The sequence below is a fragment of the Salvelinus fontinalis genome, chromosome 7, assembly GCF_029448725.1.
Source record: "Salvelinus fontinalis isolate EN_2023a chromosome 7, ASM2944872v1, whole genome shotgun sequence".
NCBI classification, from domain to species: domain Eukaryota; kingdom Metazoa; phylum Chordata; class Actinopteri; order Salmoniformes; family Salmonidae; genus Salvelinus; species Salvelinus fontinalis.
This window is the reverse complement of record NC_074671.1, coordinates 46,036,616-46,055,951: the sequence shown is the minus strand read 5'-3', so window position 1 is coordinate 46,055,951 and position 19,336 is coordinate 46,036,616. Positions and strand designations below refer to the sequence as shown.

The following is a 19,336-nucleotide window of genomic DNA, read 5'->3' as shown; positions in this document are numbered from 1 at the left end:
GGCCTTGAAATACATCCACAGGTACACCTCCAATTGACTGAAATCAGAAGCTTCTAAAGCCATGACATAATTTTCTGGAATTTTCCAAGCTGTTTAAAGGCACAGTCAACTTAGTGTATGTAAACTTCTGACCCACTGAAATTGTGATACAGTGAATTATAAGTGAAATAATCTGTCTGTAAACAATTCTTGGAAAAATTACTTGTGTCATACACACAGTAGATGTCCTAACCAACTTGCCAAAACTATAGTTTGTTAACAAGAAATTTGTGGAGTGGTTGAAAAACTAGTTTTAATGACTCCAACCTAAGTGTATGTAAACTTCCGACTTCAACTGTACAATATAAAACCTAATTGCATTGAGTAACCTGAATTGAATAAAATAACCTGAATTGAGTAAAAAACACAAAATTCCACGGTTTATAAAATCAAAATGGTTCCCCACAATCAGTTTCCTCAGACCATTTTAGTTAGTTTTACAGTGTACTGTGTTTTTTAATTTAAACTTTATTTAACTAGGCAAGAACAAATTCTTATTTACAATGATGGCCTACACCGGTCAAACATGGACAACGCTGGACCAATTGTGCACCGCCCTATGACTCCCAATCACAGCTGGTTGTGATACATCCTGGATTCAAACTAGGGTGTCTGTAGTGACGCCTCTAGCACTGAAATGCAGTGCCTTAGACCACTGCGCCACTTGGGAAATACTGAGGGAAGATGCTTGAGTAATACTTCCTTCTCTAATTGCATTCATGATATTGACAACTCATAATGAAAAGCTTTGAAATGTTGGATTCACGTCTCCAACTCAACCAAGAATCAAAGTTAAAGAATAGGCCAAAATCTAGTCTAATTAAAGTTTAATTTCATTTAGTCGTATTCTTTAACTTGTACAAAGCGTGTTTTGCTCTATTATTAGGGAATTATGACAGTCCTATTCTTTAACTTTGATTCTTGGTTGAGTTGGAGACATGAATCCAACAAATCAGTATTTAAGTAGTAGACAAACTGGAATTAAGGCCAGACTAAGTCAGTGGCACAAAAGATACATCTCATTAAATGTTGATATTTGGTTGTTTTGACAACCAAACACAATTCAGTTTTGGTGTGCAGTAACTAGCCTGTTAACTTTTCGACAAGTTAACAAATAATATGTAGGATTCACGTCTCCAACTAAAACAACAAAAATTAAGAATATGATTAAGCCAGTGGCTCAGATGAAACTATCTAAGCATTAGATATCTTTTAAATTTTTGATATTTGGCTGAGTTGTCAACCAAACACAATACAATAATAAATATGTAATACAGCAAACAGCCTAAAGTTAAGGCTATCTTACAAACTAATGTAACAGTGTTTATTCAACCTTGAAATAAGTCACACATCCATGGCCAAATGTTGAGGTTAGCCTACTGTCACTATAAATGTCTTCTTATGTAATCAAAGAAAGTGTGCATATTCAAGATAGCATGCAAAGGTCACAGGTCTGTGGAGATCTTTACAATTTATATAATAACCTGTGAAGAATCTTGAACAGCATTGATCACTTGCACTATGTACTTTTCATGTAATCTCATATAAAATCCAGGTAATTTGGTTGCGCTATTTGATGAATCTTTTTGTGTTTATCTTTATTTCACCTTTATTTAACCAGGTAGGCCAGTTGACAACAAGTTCTCATTTACAACTGCGACCCGGACAAGATAAAGCAAAGCAGTGCGACAAAAACAACAACACAGAGTTACTCATAAACAAACGTACAGTCAATAACACAATAGAATAATCTATGTACAGTGTGTGCAAATGTAGAATATTAGGGAGGTAAAGGCAATAAATAGGCCATAGAGGCAAAATAATTACAATTTAGCATTAACACTGGAGTGATAGATTAATGTGCAGATGATGATGTGCAAGTAGAGATACTGGGGTGCAAAAGAGCAAGAAGATAAATAACAATATGGGGATGAGGTAGTTGGGTGTGCTATTTACAGATTGGCTGTGTACAGGTACAGTGATTGGTAAACTGCTCTGACAGCTGATGCTTAAAGTTAGAGGGTTATATCTCCAGCTTCAGTGATTTTTGCAATTCGTTCCATGAAGCACAGTAATGACACATTAAGTTGTTGTATAAATAGAAAATATGACATTGTATTCCCATTTGAATTTTGTTGTGCTTTTAAATGGTTGAAAGTTCAGTGATAACACATTTAGATGACAACTAAACCAAATATCGAACATTGTTTTTCCATTGGAATTTGGTTGTGCTTATAGATGGTTGAAAGCATAGTGAAAACACATTGGGAATTCAACAAACCTCTGGCAGTTTTTTTGAGTGGGTGAATAAAGATAGAAATCTCATTGATCAACGTCTCAACCTAATATTACCCAAATTTCCACATTGAAATGGCATGCTGTGCCCAGTGGGTCTTCAGGTAATGCATTTTTTTTTCATCTTTGGGATGGCATTTCACAGAGAAATTGGAGATGAGTCAAGAGGATTGGCCAGGATATTTATTTTTACTTATCATTTACTGTGAGGCTGTTTTTGGAAAATGGTGATGAACAAATGAGGCCTAGTGCTATATGATCTCAGTGGCATTTACACAGGTGGATAGAGCAGCAAAGACTTTTCATTGAAGGGAACCCTGATACTAGGGAACTTGTCTATTCTGCAATGGTCTATGACTGAAAGGAAATGACTGGGTATAAGAATTTAAAAAACAATTATACACTTCTGGAGAAAGGACCAATTGTTGGGATACGAGGCTGTCTTACCTGAAGTAGCCTATGATGACAATGGCCCCTAGAAGAGAGATGAAGGACAGTGCATATCCAATGGTGTACATGACGTACAGCCGGTCAAAGAAGTCCTGCTAGAGAGAAATGGATATCTTACAGGCCTGCTACACTGTTTACGCCGGCAAAAAGTTAGGCGTCTAGCATAGAAGCTAAAGACCTACCGTTTTCCCAACGCCCCAGTGTAGCTACGCTGTTAGCGTGAGTCAGAGAAACTCAAGTATTGTCATGAGTCAAGTGTGCAACCCCAACAATGTTAATTGGAATCTTTGGTGTGACTGAAGTGGTGATTGGGATTACCTTTTCCTCCTCTTGACCAGGTAAAAGGAATCTCAAGCAGTCAGAATAATTGGACCACGTTCGGTTCAACCCCTCCACAGAAACCCAGGAACCGTTGACATCACACTTCCTGTATGCATGACCTGGACACACAAGGTCTGGTCATTTACATTGCAACATACAGGTAACTGCCAAAACAAAGGAAACACCAACATAAAGCGTCCACCACGAGCCAGAACAGCTTCAAAGCAAACTTGGAATGGATTCTACAAGTGTCTGGAACTCTATTGGAGGGATGCGACACCATTCTTCAAAAATAAATTATATAATTTGGTGTTTTGTTTGTGGTGGAAAACGCAGCCTCAGGTGCCGCTCCAGAATCTCCCATAAATTGAACACTTATGGGAGATTAGGCTGAGATCTCGTGACTGAGACGGCCATGGGGTATGGTTTACATCGTTTTCATGCTCATCAAACAATTCAATAGGTTAAATCCATTACATGTACATTGCTTGGGATGCTGGCCCATGTTGACGCCAATGCTTCCCACAGTTGTGTCAAGTTGGCTGGATGTCCTTTGAGTAGTAGACTATTTTTGACACACACGGGAAACTGTTGAGCGTAAATAACCCAGCAGCGTAGCAGTTCTTCACACAAACCGGTGCGCCTGGCACCTACTACCATACCCCGTTCAAAGGCACTTATAGTTTTTGGCTTGACCGTTCACCCTTTGAATGGCACACATACACAATCTAGGTCTCAATTGTCTCAATGCTTAAAAATCCTTCTTTAACTGTTCTCCTCCCCTTCATCTACACTGACTGAAGTGGATTTAACAAGTTACATCAATAAGGGATCATAGCTTTCACCTGGATTCACCTGGTCATGTCTTAGAAAGAGCAGGTGTTCCTAATGCTTTGTATACTCAGTGTATATTCTACAAGAATCAATGGGTGTATACCATTAATGTTCAAGTCCAAAAATGGATATAGCAACTAAATATTCTAGCTTTAAGGTAAAGTGTAAACAAAGACTTCTTTGGGGGTTTTATACCTTTCAACAACAAAAAAAACAAACTTTGCACCTAGCGCAAACGCTTAGTAAATCTGTCTCCATGAGTATAGCAAGTGTGTTGCCTATCTATACCCCAATACCTTGATGGTTGAAGTCGTAGATGTAGCTGGGGCAGGGGACCTTGGTTAGCGCTCCGGGGGATCCCTGGGGCCAACAGATCAGACCGTCCCAGCCAGGGGGACAAAGGTAATCTGGACACGTAGAGGAAAAGGGGAGTAAGGTAATGTTAGTGGTGGGCATCAATACTGATCATTCTATATGATATTGGTTTATTTGCATTTGATATCGATATACGGACGGCATATTATGACGTTGGTTTAACCTTCCTGTTAACTTACACTATTATGTAAAAACCCATACTGTACGTGACTGTTCCTGCATGCACAAACCCCTCTCATAGACCTTCTCACAGGCTCTCAACTTAGTGACTTAATTGCCTGCTGATTTGCCAAATCGTGGTGAATGGACTTATTAAACTGTAGATTTAGCTTTCACATAGGTTCCAATGAGCAATCAGAAAGCACTTGTCTGGACTTCACAGAGCTGTGGAGGTGAACAGAAAAGTAAAAACAATGTTTTTATAAAACCGATATATATCGATATCATATCAAAAAAATTCAAGTGATATATTAGTATGGATTTTCCATATTAGTGCCCACCACTAGATAATATACTATGGTAATATGCCAAATATGTAACATTTACTGACATATTGCCATTATACGTCAAATCTTCACAATCACAAACGTCAATATGTGTGATGTACATATTTGACGCTTTTACGTTCATAAGTGACATTATTTGGACATTGTGATGAAGGGTATCGTCATCAAGGGAACGGAGGCTCCCAGGCCTCCCATGGACACTCCTTCAGATAAATCTGAATTTAAAAGAAATCACTGCTATGGAACTCAAGGCATTATCATTGAAAGGTTTCATTGACTTGTTGCTTTTGTGCCTGTCCATGGTATGTGCTGGTAATCCTGCGGTCACTCGATTTTGATCCACTCAATTTAAGAAAGGGCAAATATCCAGCAGTGTCCACTCAGTCCACATCAATGTCATCAATGAGACAAGTTCAAGAAGGATCAATATACTACAACTCGGCTCCAAAGAGAAAAAATATTTCTTCCACTATGTCTATTTAAACCTCCTTGATTAAACACATTTCTAATATTAATCTATATTCCACGATGAGAGGGTGAGATGGAAAGACAAAGCTTATGAGTCACTCATTAGCGACAAGTGCAAGAACATTGCTCATAGTCATTACAGCTATATAAACTATCTGTCCACCAGATGAGTAGACTAGTGGGAGAGCACTATGAGTAATAGGTTGTCGTCTTTTGTCAGCTAGCCCTCCGGATGGTTCAGTGAAACAAGTGACTAGGGTGGGTGTGCGTCCCAAATGGCACCCTGTGACCTGAGACTGAGTAATAAAGACCTAAGTGGGAGAGAAAATAAGATGCAAATAGATTAGAAATAAATCCATATATTTTATGATTGCAATCCAGGTCTAAAGAGAAGTGGATATTTGTAGGTTTCAGTGTCTCAGCTGCAGTAGCCTTCCTATGTGTATATTGTCATACTTCATTATCTCAGAGCCAAATTGGATCTGATTATAGCTGGTTTGAGTCACATTATCATTTGAGACATCAACGCATGTTGTATCGATTTAAACTGACAGACAGGAAATGTGCCATATTGGGGTTTGGGACCCACTTGCCAGGTCAACACATGGGCGGACAGTGTGAAATACCTTAAAGTGGAACTGACAGTGTTTTAACTACTTTGAAGATATGAAACAAACAGACCATCATAATATCAGTCAAAAATATCAAATTCCCAGGTTATGCTTCAAAGCCAACTTGATGAGGTTTTAAAAATAGGTTCTATTTCACTCAAAATTCCATGACGTAAAGTAAGGCATTGTTGGCGGAATAAATGGATTAATATCCTTTAACAACACATTTTTTGGTAGTCCAAAAGATATTGCGATAAGGTTGTAAATCACAGATGGCCTGGTACATTGTTTGCTGCCTCCACCCATCAGGGATGCACCGTTTCAGTTTCAATGACCCAATATTTTGACAAAAACGGACAACTGTAACTAAGGCTGGTGTCACGCCCTGACCTTAGAGAGCATTTTTATGTCTCTATTTTGGTTTGGTCAGGGTGTGATTTGGGGTGGGCATCCTATGTTTTGTTTTTCTATGATTTTGTATTTCTATGTTTTGGCCGGGTATGGTTCTCAATCAGGGACAGCTGTCTATTGTTGGTTCTGATTGGGAACCATACTTAGTTGGCCCTTTTCCCTCTTTGCTTTGTGGGAAGTTAACTTTGTTTGTGGCATTAGCCCTGTTAAGCTTCACGGTCGTTTTTCTATTGTTTTTGTCGGCGTCATCCTAAATAAAAGGAATATGTACGCTCACCACGCTGCGCTTTGGTTTACTTCAATCGACGGCCGTGACAGCTGGGAATGTCAAATACAATCAAACTAGCAAGGACAATAGTCTAGCGCATGTGTCAAGCAAGGCCTACAGCCCGAATAGGACACACAAGCGAGTATAAATGAGTTGAGACATCTACTTTATGAAATGATGGCCCGATGTGCCCTGAATTGGTGAATTCAACTTCAATTGTGCTGCTTTCATGTGTCCCGTTTACAGCTTGCAGCGGAGAGAAAGTGTCGACAGACACATGCAACAGTCCTAGCTAGGCTACTAAAATGTTGCAGCCTGGCTTCGGTTTTTAAAGCTTTACAATGAATAACCAAAAAACAAAACCTGCAACAAAACACCATGCAAAGGAGAAACATGTTGGCCTGTTACGGAAACATTTGAGAAGTAGCCTAGGCTGGCTACTCAAATACAATACATTTTGAGTGCACCATACAGCAATGCTGCATTCAACAGCACTGGTGATTGATGCAGTGCAAAAAAATGAAAAACATGTTTTAAGTTATAGCTAGTTTTTGTTATTTGGAGTTATTCAATACTTTTTGATTAGGCTTGAGGCATATTATGCGCATCTGCAAATATAGTATCAAAGGCTAAACAAATATTAGTTATCTCTTGTTTTCATTTGTTAAGATGCTATATACAGCATCCTATGTACATAAGAGGAAATTATAAAGGGACATATTTTTCTAATACAACAATGGCCAGTTTGGGTCGCAGTTGCAAGTAGGCTACTGTATGTCTGGCCCACGAATTCATTGTGTTTTTTCAATATGGCCTGTGCGCTGATTGAGTTTGACATCCCTGGGCTGGTGTCACGATCGTCTTGATAAGAGAGATTGGACCAAGGCGCAGCGTGTGAGAAATACATCTTCCTTTTAATATTGATGACGAAGACGTAACACGAAAAGAAACACTCTTACAAAAAAACTAACAAAACAAACAAACGACCGTGAAGCTATGAACGTAGTGCACACACAGGCTACAAACGTATAACATAGACACAGACAATTACCCACAAAAACCTAGTGCCTATGGCTGCCTTAAATATGGCTCCCAATCAGAGACAATTAATGACATCTGTCTCTGATTGAGAACCCTTCAGGCAACCATAGACACAGCTAGACATCTATACTAAACATAAACCCAACTACTCTAATAAACCCCCTAACCTTACAACCACCCTAGACACTACAAAAACACATACATTCACCATGTCACACCCTGACCTAACTAAAATAATAATGAAAACAAAAATAACTAAGGCCAGGGTGTGACAGCTGGCGTATTTATTTATGTAGCTAACTATTTATTTAGCAAGTTAAAAACATATTATAAACTGGTTACCAACATAATTAGAGCAGTAAAAATCTATGTTTTGTCAGACCCATAGTATACGGTTGGATATACCCCAGTTAGCTAGTTAGCTAGCTGCTAGGAGGATGTCATGTCATTGGAGGAGTGAGTGAGTGACCAACTTTTTTTCTCATGTCGTTTTTCGGTGACTACATCTAGAGATGCAGGTGTCATTTGGTTAGATAGCAGGAAATGTGAATCGCTTTGCTAGCTAGCTAGTTATGCTGCACTTGAATGACTGTTATCCACAGTTAGCATATCTCTTTGTCAATAAAATGTAATGTATCTGTTATAGTCCCAAAAAGTACAACTACACTCTTAGGGGAAGAAGAGCTATCTACAACCTAAAAGGGCTCTTCGGCTGTTCCCATAGCAGGATGCTTTGAATAACCCATTTTGATTCCATGTAGACACAGATGGTTCTGCATGGAACCCAAAAGAGTTCTACCTGGAACCAAAAAAGGTTATTCTGTGCCTATTGGGACAGCCAAAGAACCATTTCGGAATCTTTTTTTCTAAGAGTGCACACTAAATCAAGCACAACTCGAACATTGTCATGCATTTTAGAGAATATATTTGACCAGGGTCTGGATACAACACCTCATACAACAAAGATTATGTTTACATAATCCCATGACATTAAGTGAACATGTTTGGCCAATTGTAAAGAAGAAGCTGAGCTCCACACACTACAGCATATTAGCACTTGTTTTCTTAAAACAATGCAGTAGATTACATAAACCTGCGTGCTAATATAATCATGATAAAAAATTAAAAAAAAGATTTACGAGTAGATTAGTTGACGTCTCGTTATTACCGTGTTTGACAGCTGCTTCTGGTTCTCTATTTCCACCCCAATTAAATAATGACCTATAAGAGCATTGACAATCATAAGGCTTGTAGCCTAATGAATGAATGTCAAATACTTACTGTAATAATGGAGTCTATATCATACAACTGTTTCATGTCAACATAATTAGAATATCATTTGTGCAATTTTATATATTTTTATTAGACTATAACGCCATTTGAATAAAAAAAATATTAACACAATCATGATAGGCTTGATTTAAATTACAATTTTAAACATGGACAATGTTCAGAAATATTGTACTTTCCTCTCTTGAAATTTCCATAGCCCTACTGTATTAAACCAAGTCATAATTAATGTATTACATAAATTAGAAACATTTTTTTTTTTTTACTCATGTACACCAACATGAATTTTCAGTACATAAAATGTGTAGGGAAAAATGCCACTGTAGATTTGTCGTGGTAAATGAGAAAATACTTTATTTCAGATGTATAGAATGATTCTCAAATACTGTAGATACAGCCGTCCTTAGTCTACTCAATTAGCATCTTTGAAGTTAAGCACCGCAGGAGTGGTAATATGATGGCTAATAATGGTTGCAACTGAGATCAGGTGTGTGGGTGATCTTAGCTCGTATTGATGGTTTAACGAGAGAACACCTGGCAGTAATACGGTGGCCAATAATGGTTAGAATTGGACCATTGCCTTTAAAGGGACAATCTCGGAATCAAACAACAACAGAGCTATATAATTGCTATATATCATCAATTTAAAGGCCCAAATGGATGAACCAATCACAGACTGCCCCGTCATCTAAAATTGAAAAGGGAACACAAGATTATTTAGATCTGGTTTAAGTTATCTGGAAAAACCAAATACAATAGACAAATACACCACTGATTGAGGGGAAGTGGGGTTATACAATTTTGTAAATGTTTATTTATTTTACTCTAATGAAAGGCAGCATATCATTTAGCCAATAAGTTGTTTCATTGATGTCATTTTGGTAAAACTTTATTTTATTAAGGGTCCATAATAAACTATTTATATGGCATTTATAAAAATTGTGTGATTAGTAAAGTCATTTTTCAGTCCCTAATCTAAAGTGAGCACTATTTATACTTAAATACCTTATAAATGTTTTCAGAGATCAGTGTAATTTCCTACAAAAAGATGCATGCCATTGGTAAACATTCCAGCAGTACCTGGTGTTGGATTCGAATTTTTTGAACATTGAGATATTAAATAAATGATAGAGAAGAAGCATAGAATATTAGGAGTGAAAGAGACTGGGTTTTATGTCTGAAGTTAATGGTTCTCTGTAGAAAGCCAGATGGCGTTGGAATGTGTTGGGGGACGGGAGGAGAGCACTGCGTTGATACAGGAAAGACAGATGGACATCTGTGGATTAGGTGAAGGAGGGGTTGAGGTCAGGAGGTGAGGTCAGATCCCCTGAAGGGAGTAATAAGGGTTTAATATCCTGTTACTCTTTTCCTGTAGAACCATAAGATTAAATGATTGGAGAGAAGGAGGAGTGTCTTAAGTGGGATATATATATATCTGTGATGTGAGAAATGTTGGGTTGTTTGAATTAAAGCTGAACAGAACCTTTGGACAGAATTAAACTTTGTTAGCTTCTCTAGTGTCCGTGTGTTATTTACTCTGATAAATAAGAACCTAACACTGGTAAAAGAATAAGCATGAAACACAGAATGTTTACAAACGTATGTGGACACCCCATCAAATTAGTGGATTCGGCTATTTCAGTTGCCCGGGTCAACTGTAAGTGCTCTTATTGTGAAGTGGAAATGTCTAAGAGCAACAATAGCTCAGCCACGAAGTGGTAGGCCACACAAGCTCACCGAACGGGACCGCCGAGTGCTGAAGCGCGTAGCGCGGAAAAATCCTCTGTCCTCGATTGCAACACTCACTACCGAGATCCAAACTGCCTCTGGAAGCAACGTCAGCACAAGAACTGTTTGTGCAAACGCACCCAAGCCTAAGATCACCACGCACAATGCCAAGCGTCAGCTGGAGTGATGTAAAGCTCACCGCCATTGGACTCTGGAGCAGTTGAAACTCATTCTCTGGAATGATGAATCGCGCTTCCCCATCTGGCAGTCCGACGGACGAATCTGGCTTTGGCGGATGCCAGGAGAACGCTACCTGTCCGAATGCATAGTGACAACTGTAAAGTCTGGTGGAGTAGGAATAATGGTCTGGGGCTGTTTTTCATGGTTCGGGCTAGTTCCAGTGAAGGGAAATCTTAATGCTTCAACATACAATGACATTCCATACGATTCTGTGCTTCCAACTTTGTGGCATTTTAGGGAAGACACTTTCCTGTTTCAGCATGACAATGCCCCCGTGCACAAAGTGAGGTCCATACAGAAATTATTTGTTGAGATCGGTATGGAAGAACTTGACTGGCCTGCACAGAGCCCTGACCCCAACCCCATCGAACACCTTTGGGATGAATTGGAACGCCGACTGCAAGTCAGGCCTAATTGCCCAACATCAGTGTCCGACCTCACTAATGCTCTTGGAAGCAAGTCCACATACTTTTGGTCATGTGTATATATATACACTTGTGAATAACTAGCTAACTAACATTTACAAATGTGGGAATAATTATTAATACATGGTGGGCAAACGGCCTTATAAATGTTTTATAATGGACCCTTAAAATAAAGTGTTAGTCATTTCTGCATCTCTCAGAAGATATAGCAAACTGTATTTTCATGTTGCCTCCCAGTGAAAACCGTAATACTTCCGTCATGACAAAATTTGGATGGGTATCAGATGCTGGTCTGTTTATATTTAAACAGTCACCAAACAATACATACACTCTAATTAGCCATTATACTCCAATATCTGTTTATGTTCTGATATTTCTATTCTCCCACCTGGTTTTAATGGCTGGTAGATTTTGGATCAAACACACAAAGAGGTTTGTTTTTATCCATCTCTCACACTGCTCTCCACTACAGAATGTGGGCGGACACATGGAGGATAATAATATGGAGAGCAGCAGCCAGAAAGAGAAACAACTGTGGGTTTGGGACTGGTAAATTGGCAGATTCAAATGAATGGAATAAATCCACATTTCAGCACCCACAGATTCTGTGGCTAGGGAGACACCACAGCATGATATCTGTGATCTTAAGTCATCTTTGCCTAATCAAACTGCAGTGGTCTTCCAAGGAAATAAAGGCTTTTCAAGAAGTTCCTCCCTCCGTTCTTCAAGAGTGCCTATATGGGAAAACGAAGAAGAATTTTTAGAAATGTTTTTGTTTACTAAGTGGTGGCCATCATCCCAGTTCTTTTCCCCCCTCCCTAAGACCACTTATGTAGTTGTAGTTTTCATCCATGCTGTATCAAAAGTTGTCTCAAGTTACCCCAATTAAAAATATATAATAATAATTTGGAGGTGGATAATAAATCCTTTGGATAAATATCAGAATACAATTTTTTTGCTAAAAGCATTACTCAATTCAGTAAATCTCATGTTGAACATTGACTGACAATGTGAGAAATGCAAGGAGTGCAGTGTGTCAAAGTGTACATGCAGCAGCACCACATCCAGTCTCTTTTACCAACTCCAATCTCTGACTGAGTGAAGCCTGGGAGAGCGTGGGCAGACGTGGAGCAGGCTAGTGTTGCCCGTCTCTCAAAACACAACCCCTTTTCCAATGCGCAGGAGGCAAAAACAGGTAAAGTTATGGGATTTGGTCTCTCCAGACAGGATGAAGTATGGTCGGCCGCTACGGTTACCATAAAGGTCTGTCTAGATCCACCTGGAAACACGCTGGCCAATGGGGCTCCGGTAAAGCTAGGTAGACCAATCATCTGCTTAGTGGGTACCAATTACAGAAACACAAACAAAAAAGTTGGTATATTTCCTATGCTGCCCAAAGATAAAACGATTTACGTAAGTCAGTGTTTTCCCACCTGCAGGGTTGTGTGTGGAGATGTTCTGATGGCACTCAACTTTGACATCATACAGCAGGTACATCTGCTCCTGTGCTGTGAGGCCGACCTCTGGATGAACCTACAGAGTAGATTGCAGCATTGATTCAAAAAGTTGCCCCTTCGATGATGAACTTGGGTCAGATTAGCATTTCCCCCACTAATGGTTAAGGTTAGGATTGGAGAGGGGAAGCTGATCCTAGATATGTACCTAGGGGAATCTTCACCCCAGAGATAATTTGGATCTCAAACATGACAATAGCAGAAATGGTAAAGTGGCTTTGATATAAAAACTTTGATCAAATCTAATGTCATAATTACAGTGACATACAGTATACCGTATCATAACACATACTTCATAAATTAAACATAAGTCATATACATCACAGTAAGCAATCGCTACACACACACGCTGATGCACTGTGCTCATAATTACGCCTCATTTAAATGCATTCAAGGAGAAAGTGGATGTTGAGTACCAGTCAACAATTTATATGCAAACACTGACTGATGAGTATGGAAGCGGGCATGGCTGAATAACAATACATAACCGATTACATTTCCATATGAAATAGCACCAAAGGAGGAAACATAATATGTGGGGAAAAGAAATTGGATTATGGCCACCATTTTGTAAATGATAATATTTAGAAACATCCATCTTAGTTTCCCCATTATTTACAGGATAAATATTTTAAAAGATAGACAGAGAGAAAATGGTAAAAGAGTAGAGGAATAGGGAATTGTGGATGCAAGTAAAAAAGCAACCAAATTCATTATGCCAAGATCTTTGTCAACTAGACTTGCAATAGCCTGCCTAAACATAGGCTAATGCTGTTTCGTCGAGGCATGGACTCTACAAGGTGTCAAAAGCGCTCCACAGGAATTCTTCCCACAGTTGTGTCAAGTTGGCTGGATGTCCTTTTGGTGTTGGACCATTTTTGATACACAGGGTAAACTGTTGAGTGTGAAAAATCCAACAGCGTTGCAGTTCTTGAAACACTCAAATGGGCACATACTACCATACCCAGTTCAAAGGCACTTCAATATTTGGTCTTGCCCATTCACCTTCTGAATGGCACACATACACAATCCATGTCTAAATTGTTTCAAGGCTTAAAAATCCTTCATTAACCTGTCTCCTCCCCCTTCATCTATACTGATTGACATCAATAAGGGATCATAGCTTTCACCTTGATTCACCTGGTCAGTCTGTCGTGGAAAGAGAAGGTGTTCCTAATGTTTTGTACACTCAGTGTATATAATCTTGCATCATGTTGCTGGTAGCCTATGTAAAATGGTCATGCAAATTCCGTATGTGTATGGTTTATTATATGCAGAGATGTATGCACAGATGTAAACCCTATGGATTAATTCCTCCACAAAAAATACATAAACAATATTAGTCGATTGGCTAGCCTACTTACCTGTGCGTAAACGTGTAGGTAAACTACATTCCAGCATAAAAGAAACTTCGCAAAGTAACTCAGAAGTATCGTATTCATTTTGAAGATAATTGGTGGACAGCGTTGCATACAGAGGTTTCGATAAACTCAAAAATCAGCTGTGTTTTTGAAGCACGCAGTAGTTCAGGTGTTGTGTCAAACCCGTGCTAGTCCGACTGTGTGTAGCCTAACCTACTCTGTGTATTTCCATCAAACGCTCTTGGAAGTCTGTTGAAAGAGGTTTTCCGGAGAAAGGGCGCAGAAATAGCGTAGCATTGGTCAGAGTTTTGATGTCTTCCGTCTGAAATAAGGATGTACCATAAACTTGTTCAAAAAGTTTACTGATCACTTGTGTACCTTAAAATATATAGGCTATATGACTGGCCATTCAGGCTACTTGTGTCCTGTTGTAGTTTTTTTCTCTGAAACACCATTTTGGTATGCTAAGTTTGCTTTACAGAGACAATTTGGGCATGTTGTCTCGTTAATTGCCATTAAAAATATATATGTTAAACACGAATACTCATTACGGTCAAAAAGTCGCAAGAAAATTCCAACCAGAATTATCCATAGGCTAGACGTGTAAAATCGAGTTTGCTGCTTACACCTGACAACCCAAATAACTATTAATCTCTACTGTAGCCTAGCCAACCTACCTACCTACAACTGCATTTCTCGGCTGAACGTGAGTAGTGGTGCTATCTATCTGTGGTGCTGAAATTTTGCGATGTGGGAAGAGATGTCGGCAGCGGTCTGCACGATTCAGTGTGTGTGTGTGTGTGTGTGTTCGCGTTCGCTCATGAGTGTCTTAAAAACGAATTTACATAAATTAAAAATTAATTAATTTTGGGAAAGTCATGAGTGTCTTAAAAACTAAATGACACAAATTAAAAATGAATGTTTTTTGAGAAAAAATTGTTTGCAAACAATAATGTTCATGTTGAATCTTGGTATGACTCAGAGTTTGTCAGATTTTGTCAAATTCTCTGTGTCTGTGATTGGAAGTGCATCACTTTTTTTACATTTTAAATTCATGATAAAGCCATTGATTCTTGACAAATATAACATAGAAATGCCTCATGAGTTTAAATCAACGGTTTTACCCCATCAGAACCCAAATTGTAAGCTTGTTTTACAAAAGTTTTGTAAATAATGTATTAAACACTGTATAGCTTCAAAACATGGTTGAAATTATCATTTTGATCTCATGGGTGGTCAGTCCTTGCATCCCTATGTAACGGATTTCCTCTTCGTCTGAGGAGGAGTAGCAAGGATCGGACCAATGTGCAGTGTGGTAAGTGTCCATAATGAGATATTTAATAAATCCACAGAACACTGAACAAAATAACAAAAGTACAAACAAACAACCGAAACAGTCCCGTATGGTGCAAACACTAACACAGGAAACAACCACCCACAAAACACAATAGAAAACAGGCTACCTAAATATGGCTCCCAATCAGAGACAACGACTAACACCTGCCTCTGATTGAGAACCATACTAGGCCAAACACATAGAAATATAACAACAAAACAAAACATAGAAAAACAACATAGAATGCCCACCCCAACTCACGCCCTGACCAACTAAAATAAATTTGCTGGTCGCCCCAACAGATCCACGAACGACGCAATCGGCATTGCACTAAACACTCCCCTATCCCAGCTGGACAAGAGAAATTCCTATGTAAGAATGCTGTTCATTGACTACAGCTCAGTCTTCAACAGCACAGTGCCCTCCGAGCTCATCACTAAGATCAGGGCCCTGGGTCTGAACCCCTCCCTGTGCAACTGGGTCCTGGACTTCCTGATGGGCCGACCCCAAGTGGTAAAGGTAGACAACAACACCCCCGCCACGCTGATCCTCAACACGGGGGCCCCACAAGGGTGCGTGCTCAGCCCCTTCTGTACTGCCTATTCCCCCATGACTGCCGACCCCGGCCGTCTCCAACTCAGTCATCAAGTTTGCTGACGACACAACAGTGGTATCCTGAATACCAACATCAATGAGAGCCTACAGGGAGGAGGTGAGGGCCCCAGCTGAGTGATGCCAGGAAAATATGTGTTTTTTTGTCTGACAAGATATATCTTCTTACCAGTCAGTTTTTATGTTAGAGCATTTCACTTGTTTCAAGCTTTTTAGTCCTTAATTATCTTAATAAGATAATATAACTTGTTACTAAGATTTTATTACTGGTTCTGAGTAACTTAATGCTTGAAACTAGAATGACCAGAATTATAAGTGCAAATTTGTGGCCTGCTGGATGTCATTTTGCAGGGCTCTGGCAGTGCACCTCCTTGCACAAAGGCGGAGGTAGCGGTCCTGCTGCTGGGTTGTTGCCCTCCTACGGCCTCCTCCACGTCTCCTGATGTACTGGCCTGTCTCCTGGTAGCGCCTCCATGCTCTGGACACTACGCTGACAGACACAGCAAACCTTTTTGCCACAGCTCGCATTGATGTGCCATCCTGGATGAACTGCACTACCTGAGCCACTTGTGTGGGTTGTATACTCCGTCTCATGCTACCACTAGAGTGAGAGCACCGCCAGCATTCAAAAGTGACCAAAACATCAGCCAGGAAGCATAGGAACTGAGAAGTGGTCTGTGATCACCACCTGCAGAATCACTCCTTTTTTGGGGGTGTCTTGCTAATTGCCTATAATTTCCACCTTTTGTCTATGCCATTTGCACAACAGCATGTGAAATGTATTGTCAATCAGTGTTGCTTCCTAAGTGGACAGTTTGATTTCACAGAAGTGTGATTGACTTGGATTTACATTGTGTTGTTTAAGTGTTCCCTTTATTTTTTTGAGCAGTGTAGTTTGCATTTAACCCCCCAATGTAACCATGTCTTCCTTGATTCTATTCAATAGTACATCTACACAAGATTGGCGGAGATCTGCTGATCTAGCCATGGCAAGTAGCCTGATAGCAACCAGTTTAGACCTGTGTTTTGGATTTATATTTCCTAGGGTGTAGTACAGCATTAACAACTTTTTTTTGATGCAAAGGATCCTAGTGGATTACAGATCTCTATTTCATCTGTGTACAGAACAGTCTGCAACGCATTCGTTTCCTCTGAAAATAAGAGATGTGATTTTAGAAGAGCATCATCAACAATGTCATGAAATAAACGTTCCCTGCACATCTGGGGTCCTTTTCAACCATAGACAAAATCCTTGGGTGTGATAAGAACTGTTCTAGACTTTTGACTAATGGTATGTAATGAAATAATTTGTCTTTGATGAAAAAATATTTTGATCCTCCACATTTGATCCTGCATATGGTTTCAGCAATTGGAATATCCTCTGTGTCCAAACAGCTAAACTGCTTCTTAATAACACTGTCCTGTCAAAATGTTGTTGCAACGCCGGGCAAAAGAGTCAATGAAATTGTCAAATATATCCATTGCATATTTTTCAAGTTGACCTGATGTGCTTCCTGAATGCTTCTTTAGCACTCCCTCCATCTGCTTCCTGAGGTTGTCCATTAGTGATGATTGATACTGCTGTAACCGAGCAACAATGTCATTCATGCCTTTCTGAAAATGAGAGAGAGAGAGAGGTGGTGATGTCATCAATCATGGAAGTTGGAACACACCATCGTGGATACTTATGACATACAGATTTTGCTTATGACATAATCATTAACATAAGGACATAAGGGGTCAACAATAGCAAGGTGGACAAACTAGCACTAAGAATGAACTCAACCATCACTGAACTACTACAGAATGCTCTGCATAATGTAACTAACCAAATTCTGTGTTCTGTTCAGAAAAAAACCTCTGAGTGTCATGCCCTGAACCTTAGTGATCTATGTTTTCTTTATTATTTTGGTTAGGTCAGGGTGTGACGAGGGTGGGTATGCTTGTTTTTTATTGTCTAGGGTTTTTTGTATGTCTAGGGGTGTTGGTAAGTCTAGGTATATGTATGTCCATAGTGGCCTGAATTGGTTCCCAATCAGAGGCAGCTGTTTATCGTTGTCTCTGATTGGGGATCATATTTAGGTTGCCATTTCCCTTTTGGTTTTGTGGGTTCTTGATCTATGTTTAGTTGCCTGTCTGCACTATCCATTATAGCTTTACGGCTCGTTTGTCACGCCCTGGCCTTAGTTATCTTTGTTTTCTTTATTATTTTAGTTAGGTCAGGGTGTGACATGGGGGATGTATGTGTTTTTGTATTGTCTAGGGGTTTTTGTATGTTTATGGGGCAGTGTTCAGTCTAGGTGTTTGTATGTTTATGGTTGCCTAGATTGGTTCTCAATTAGAGACAGCTGTCTATCGTTGTCTCTGATTGGGAACCATATTTAGGCAGCCATATTCATTGGGTATGTCGTGGGTGATTGTCTATGTCTAAGTTTTGTCTAGTTTGTATAGTGTTTTGTTTCGTTTCGTTTTCGTCTTCATTAATAAAGAAGATGTATTCATTTCACGCTGCGCCTTGGTCCTCCTCTCTTCCACCATACGACGATCGTGACAGAATCACCCACCAACAAAGGACCAAGCAGCGTGGTAAAAGGCAGCAGCAGCGATCGCAGGACTCATGGACTTGGGAGGAAATTCTGGACCCTGGGCACAACCAGGGGAATATCGCCGCCCCAAGTCAGAGCTGGAAGCAGTGAAAGCAGAGAGGCGCCGGTATGAGGAGCTAGAACGGCAGAGCGGCTGGCAGCCCCAAAGATTTCTTGGGGGGGGGGGGGCTCTCGGGGAGTGTAGCTCGCATTTGCCGGGCTGGAATGGGCATCCAGCCTGGACGCATTGAGCCAGCTCTACGTTCCAGATCTCCAATGCGTCTCCACGGCCCAGTGTATTCTGTTGCTCCTCCCCGCACTCGCCCTGAGGTGCTTGTCCCCAGCCCGGTACCATCAGTGCCGGCACCACGCACCAGGCCTCCAGTGCGTCTCCAGAGTCCAGTACGTCCTGTTCCTGCTTCTTGCACACGCCCCGAGGTGCGTGTCCTCAGCCCGGTACTACCAGTTCCGGCACCACGCATCAGGCCTCCAGTGCGCTTCCACAGTCCAGCACGGCCTGTGCCTCTTCCCCGCACTCGCCTTGAGGTGCGTGTCCTCAGCCCGGTACCACCAGTTCCGGCACCACGCATCAGGCCTCCAGTGTGCTTCCACAGTCCAGTACGGCC

General features: G+C 40.2%; 1 protein-coding gene across 1 annotated transcript in view; it reads right to left on the bottom strand.

Moving 5' to 3' along the window:
- The window catches only part of LOC129859526 (parathyroid hormone 2 receptor-like), a 36,182-nt gene extending 21,281 nt beyond the window's left edge, over positions 1–14,901 (bottom strand). The window contains exons 1-5 of the mRNA XM_055929387.1: positions 14,181–14,901; positions 12,736–12,835; positions 4,236–4,346; positions 3,103–3,224; positions 2,782–2,879 (exon numbers count right to left, since the gene is read on the bottom strand). Coding sequence (XP_055785362.1) covers positions 2,782–2,879; positions 3,103–3,224; positions 4,236–4,346; positions 12,736–12,835; positions 14,181–14,288 — 539 coding nt within the window. The 5' untranslated portion in view covers positions 14,289–14,901. The remainder of the gene's footprint in view (positions 1–2,781; positions 2,880–3,102; positions 3,225–4,235; positions 4,347–12,735; positions 12,836–14,180) is intronic.
- Between the last annotated feature and the right edge of the window lie 4,435 nt (positions 14,902–19,336).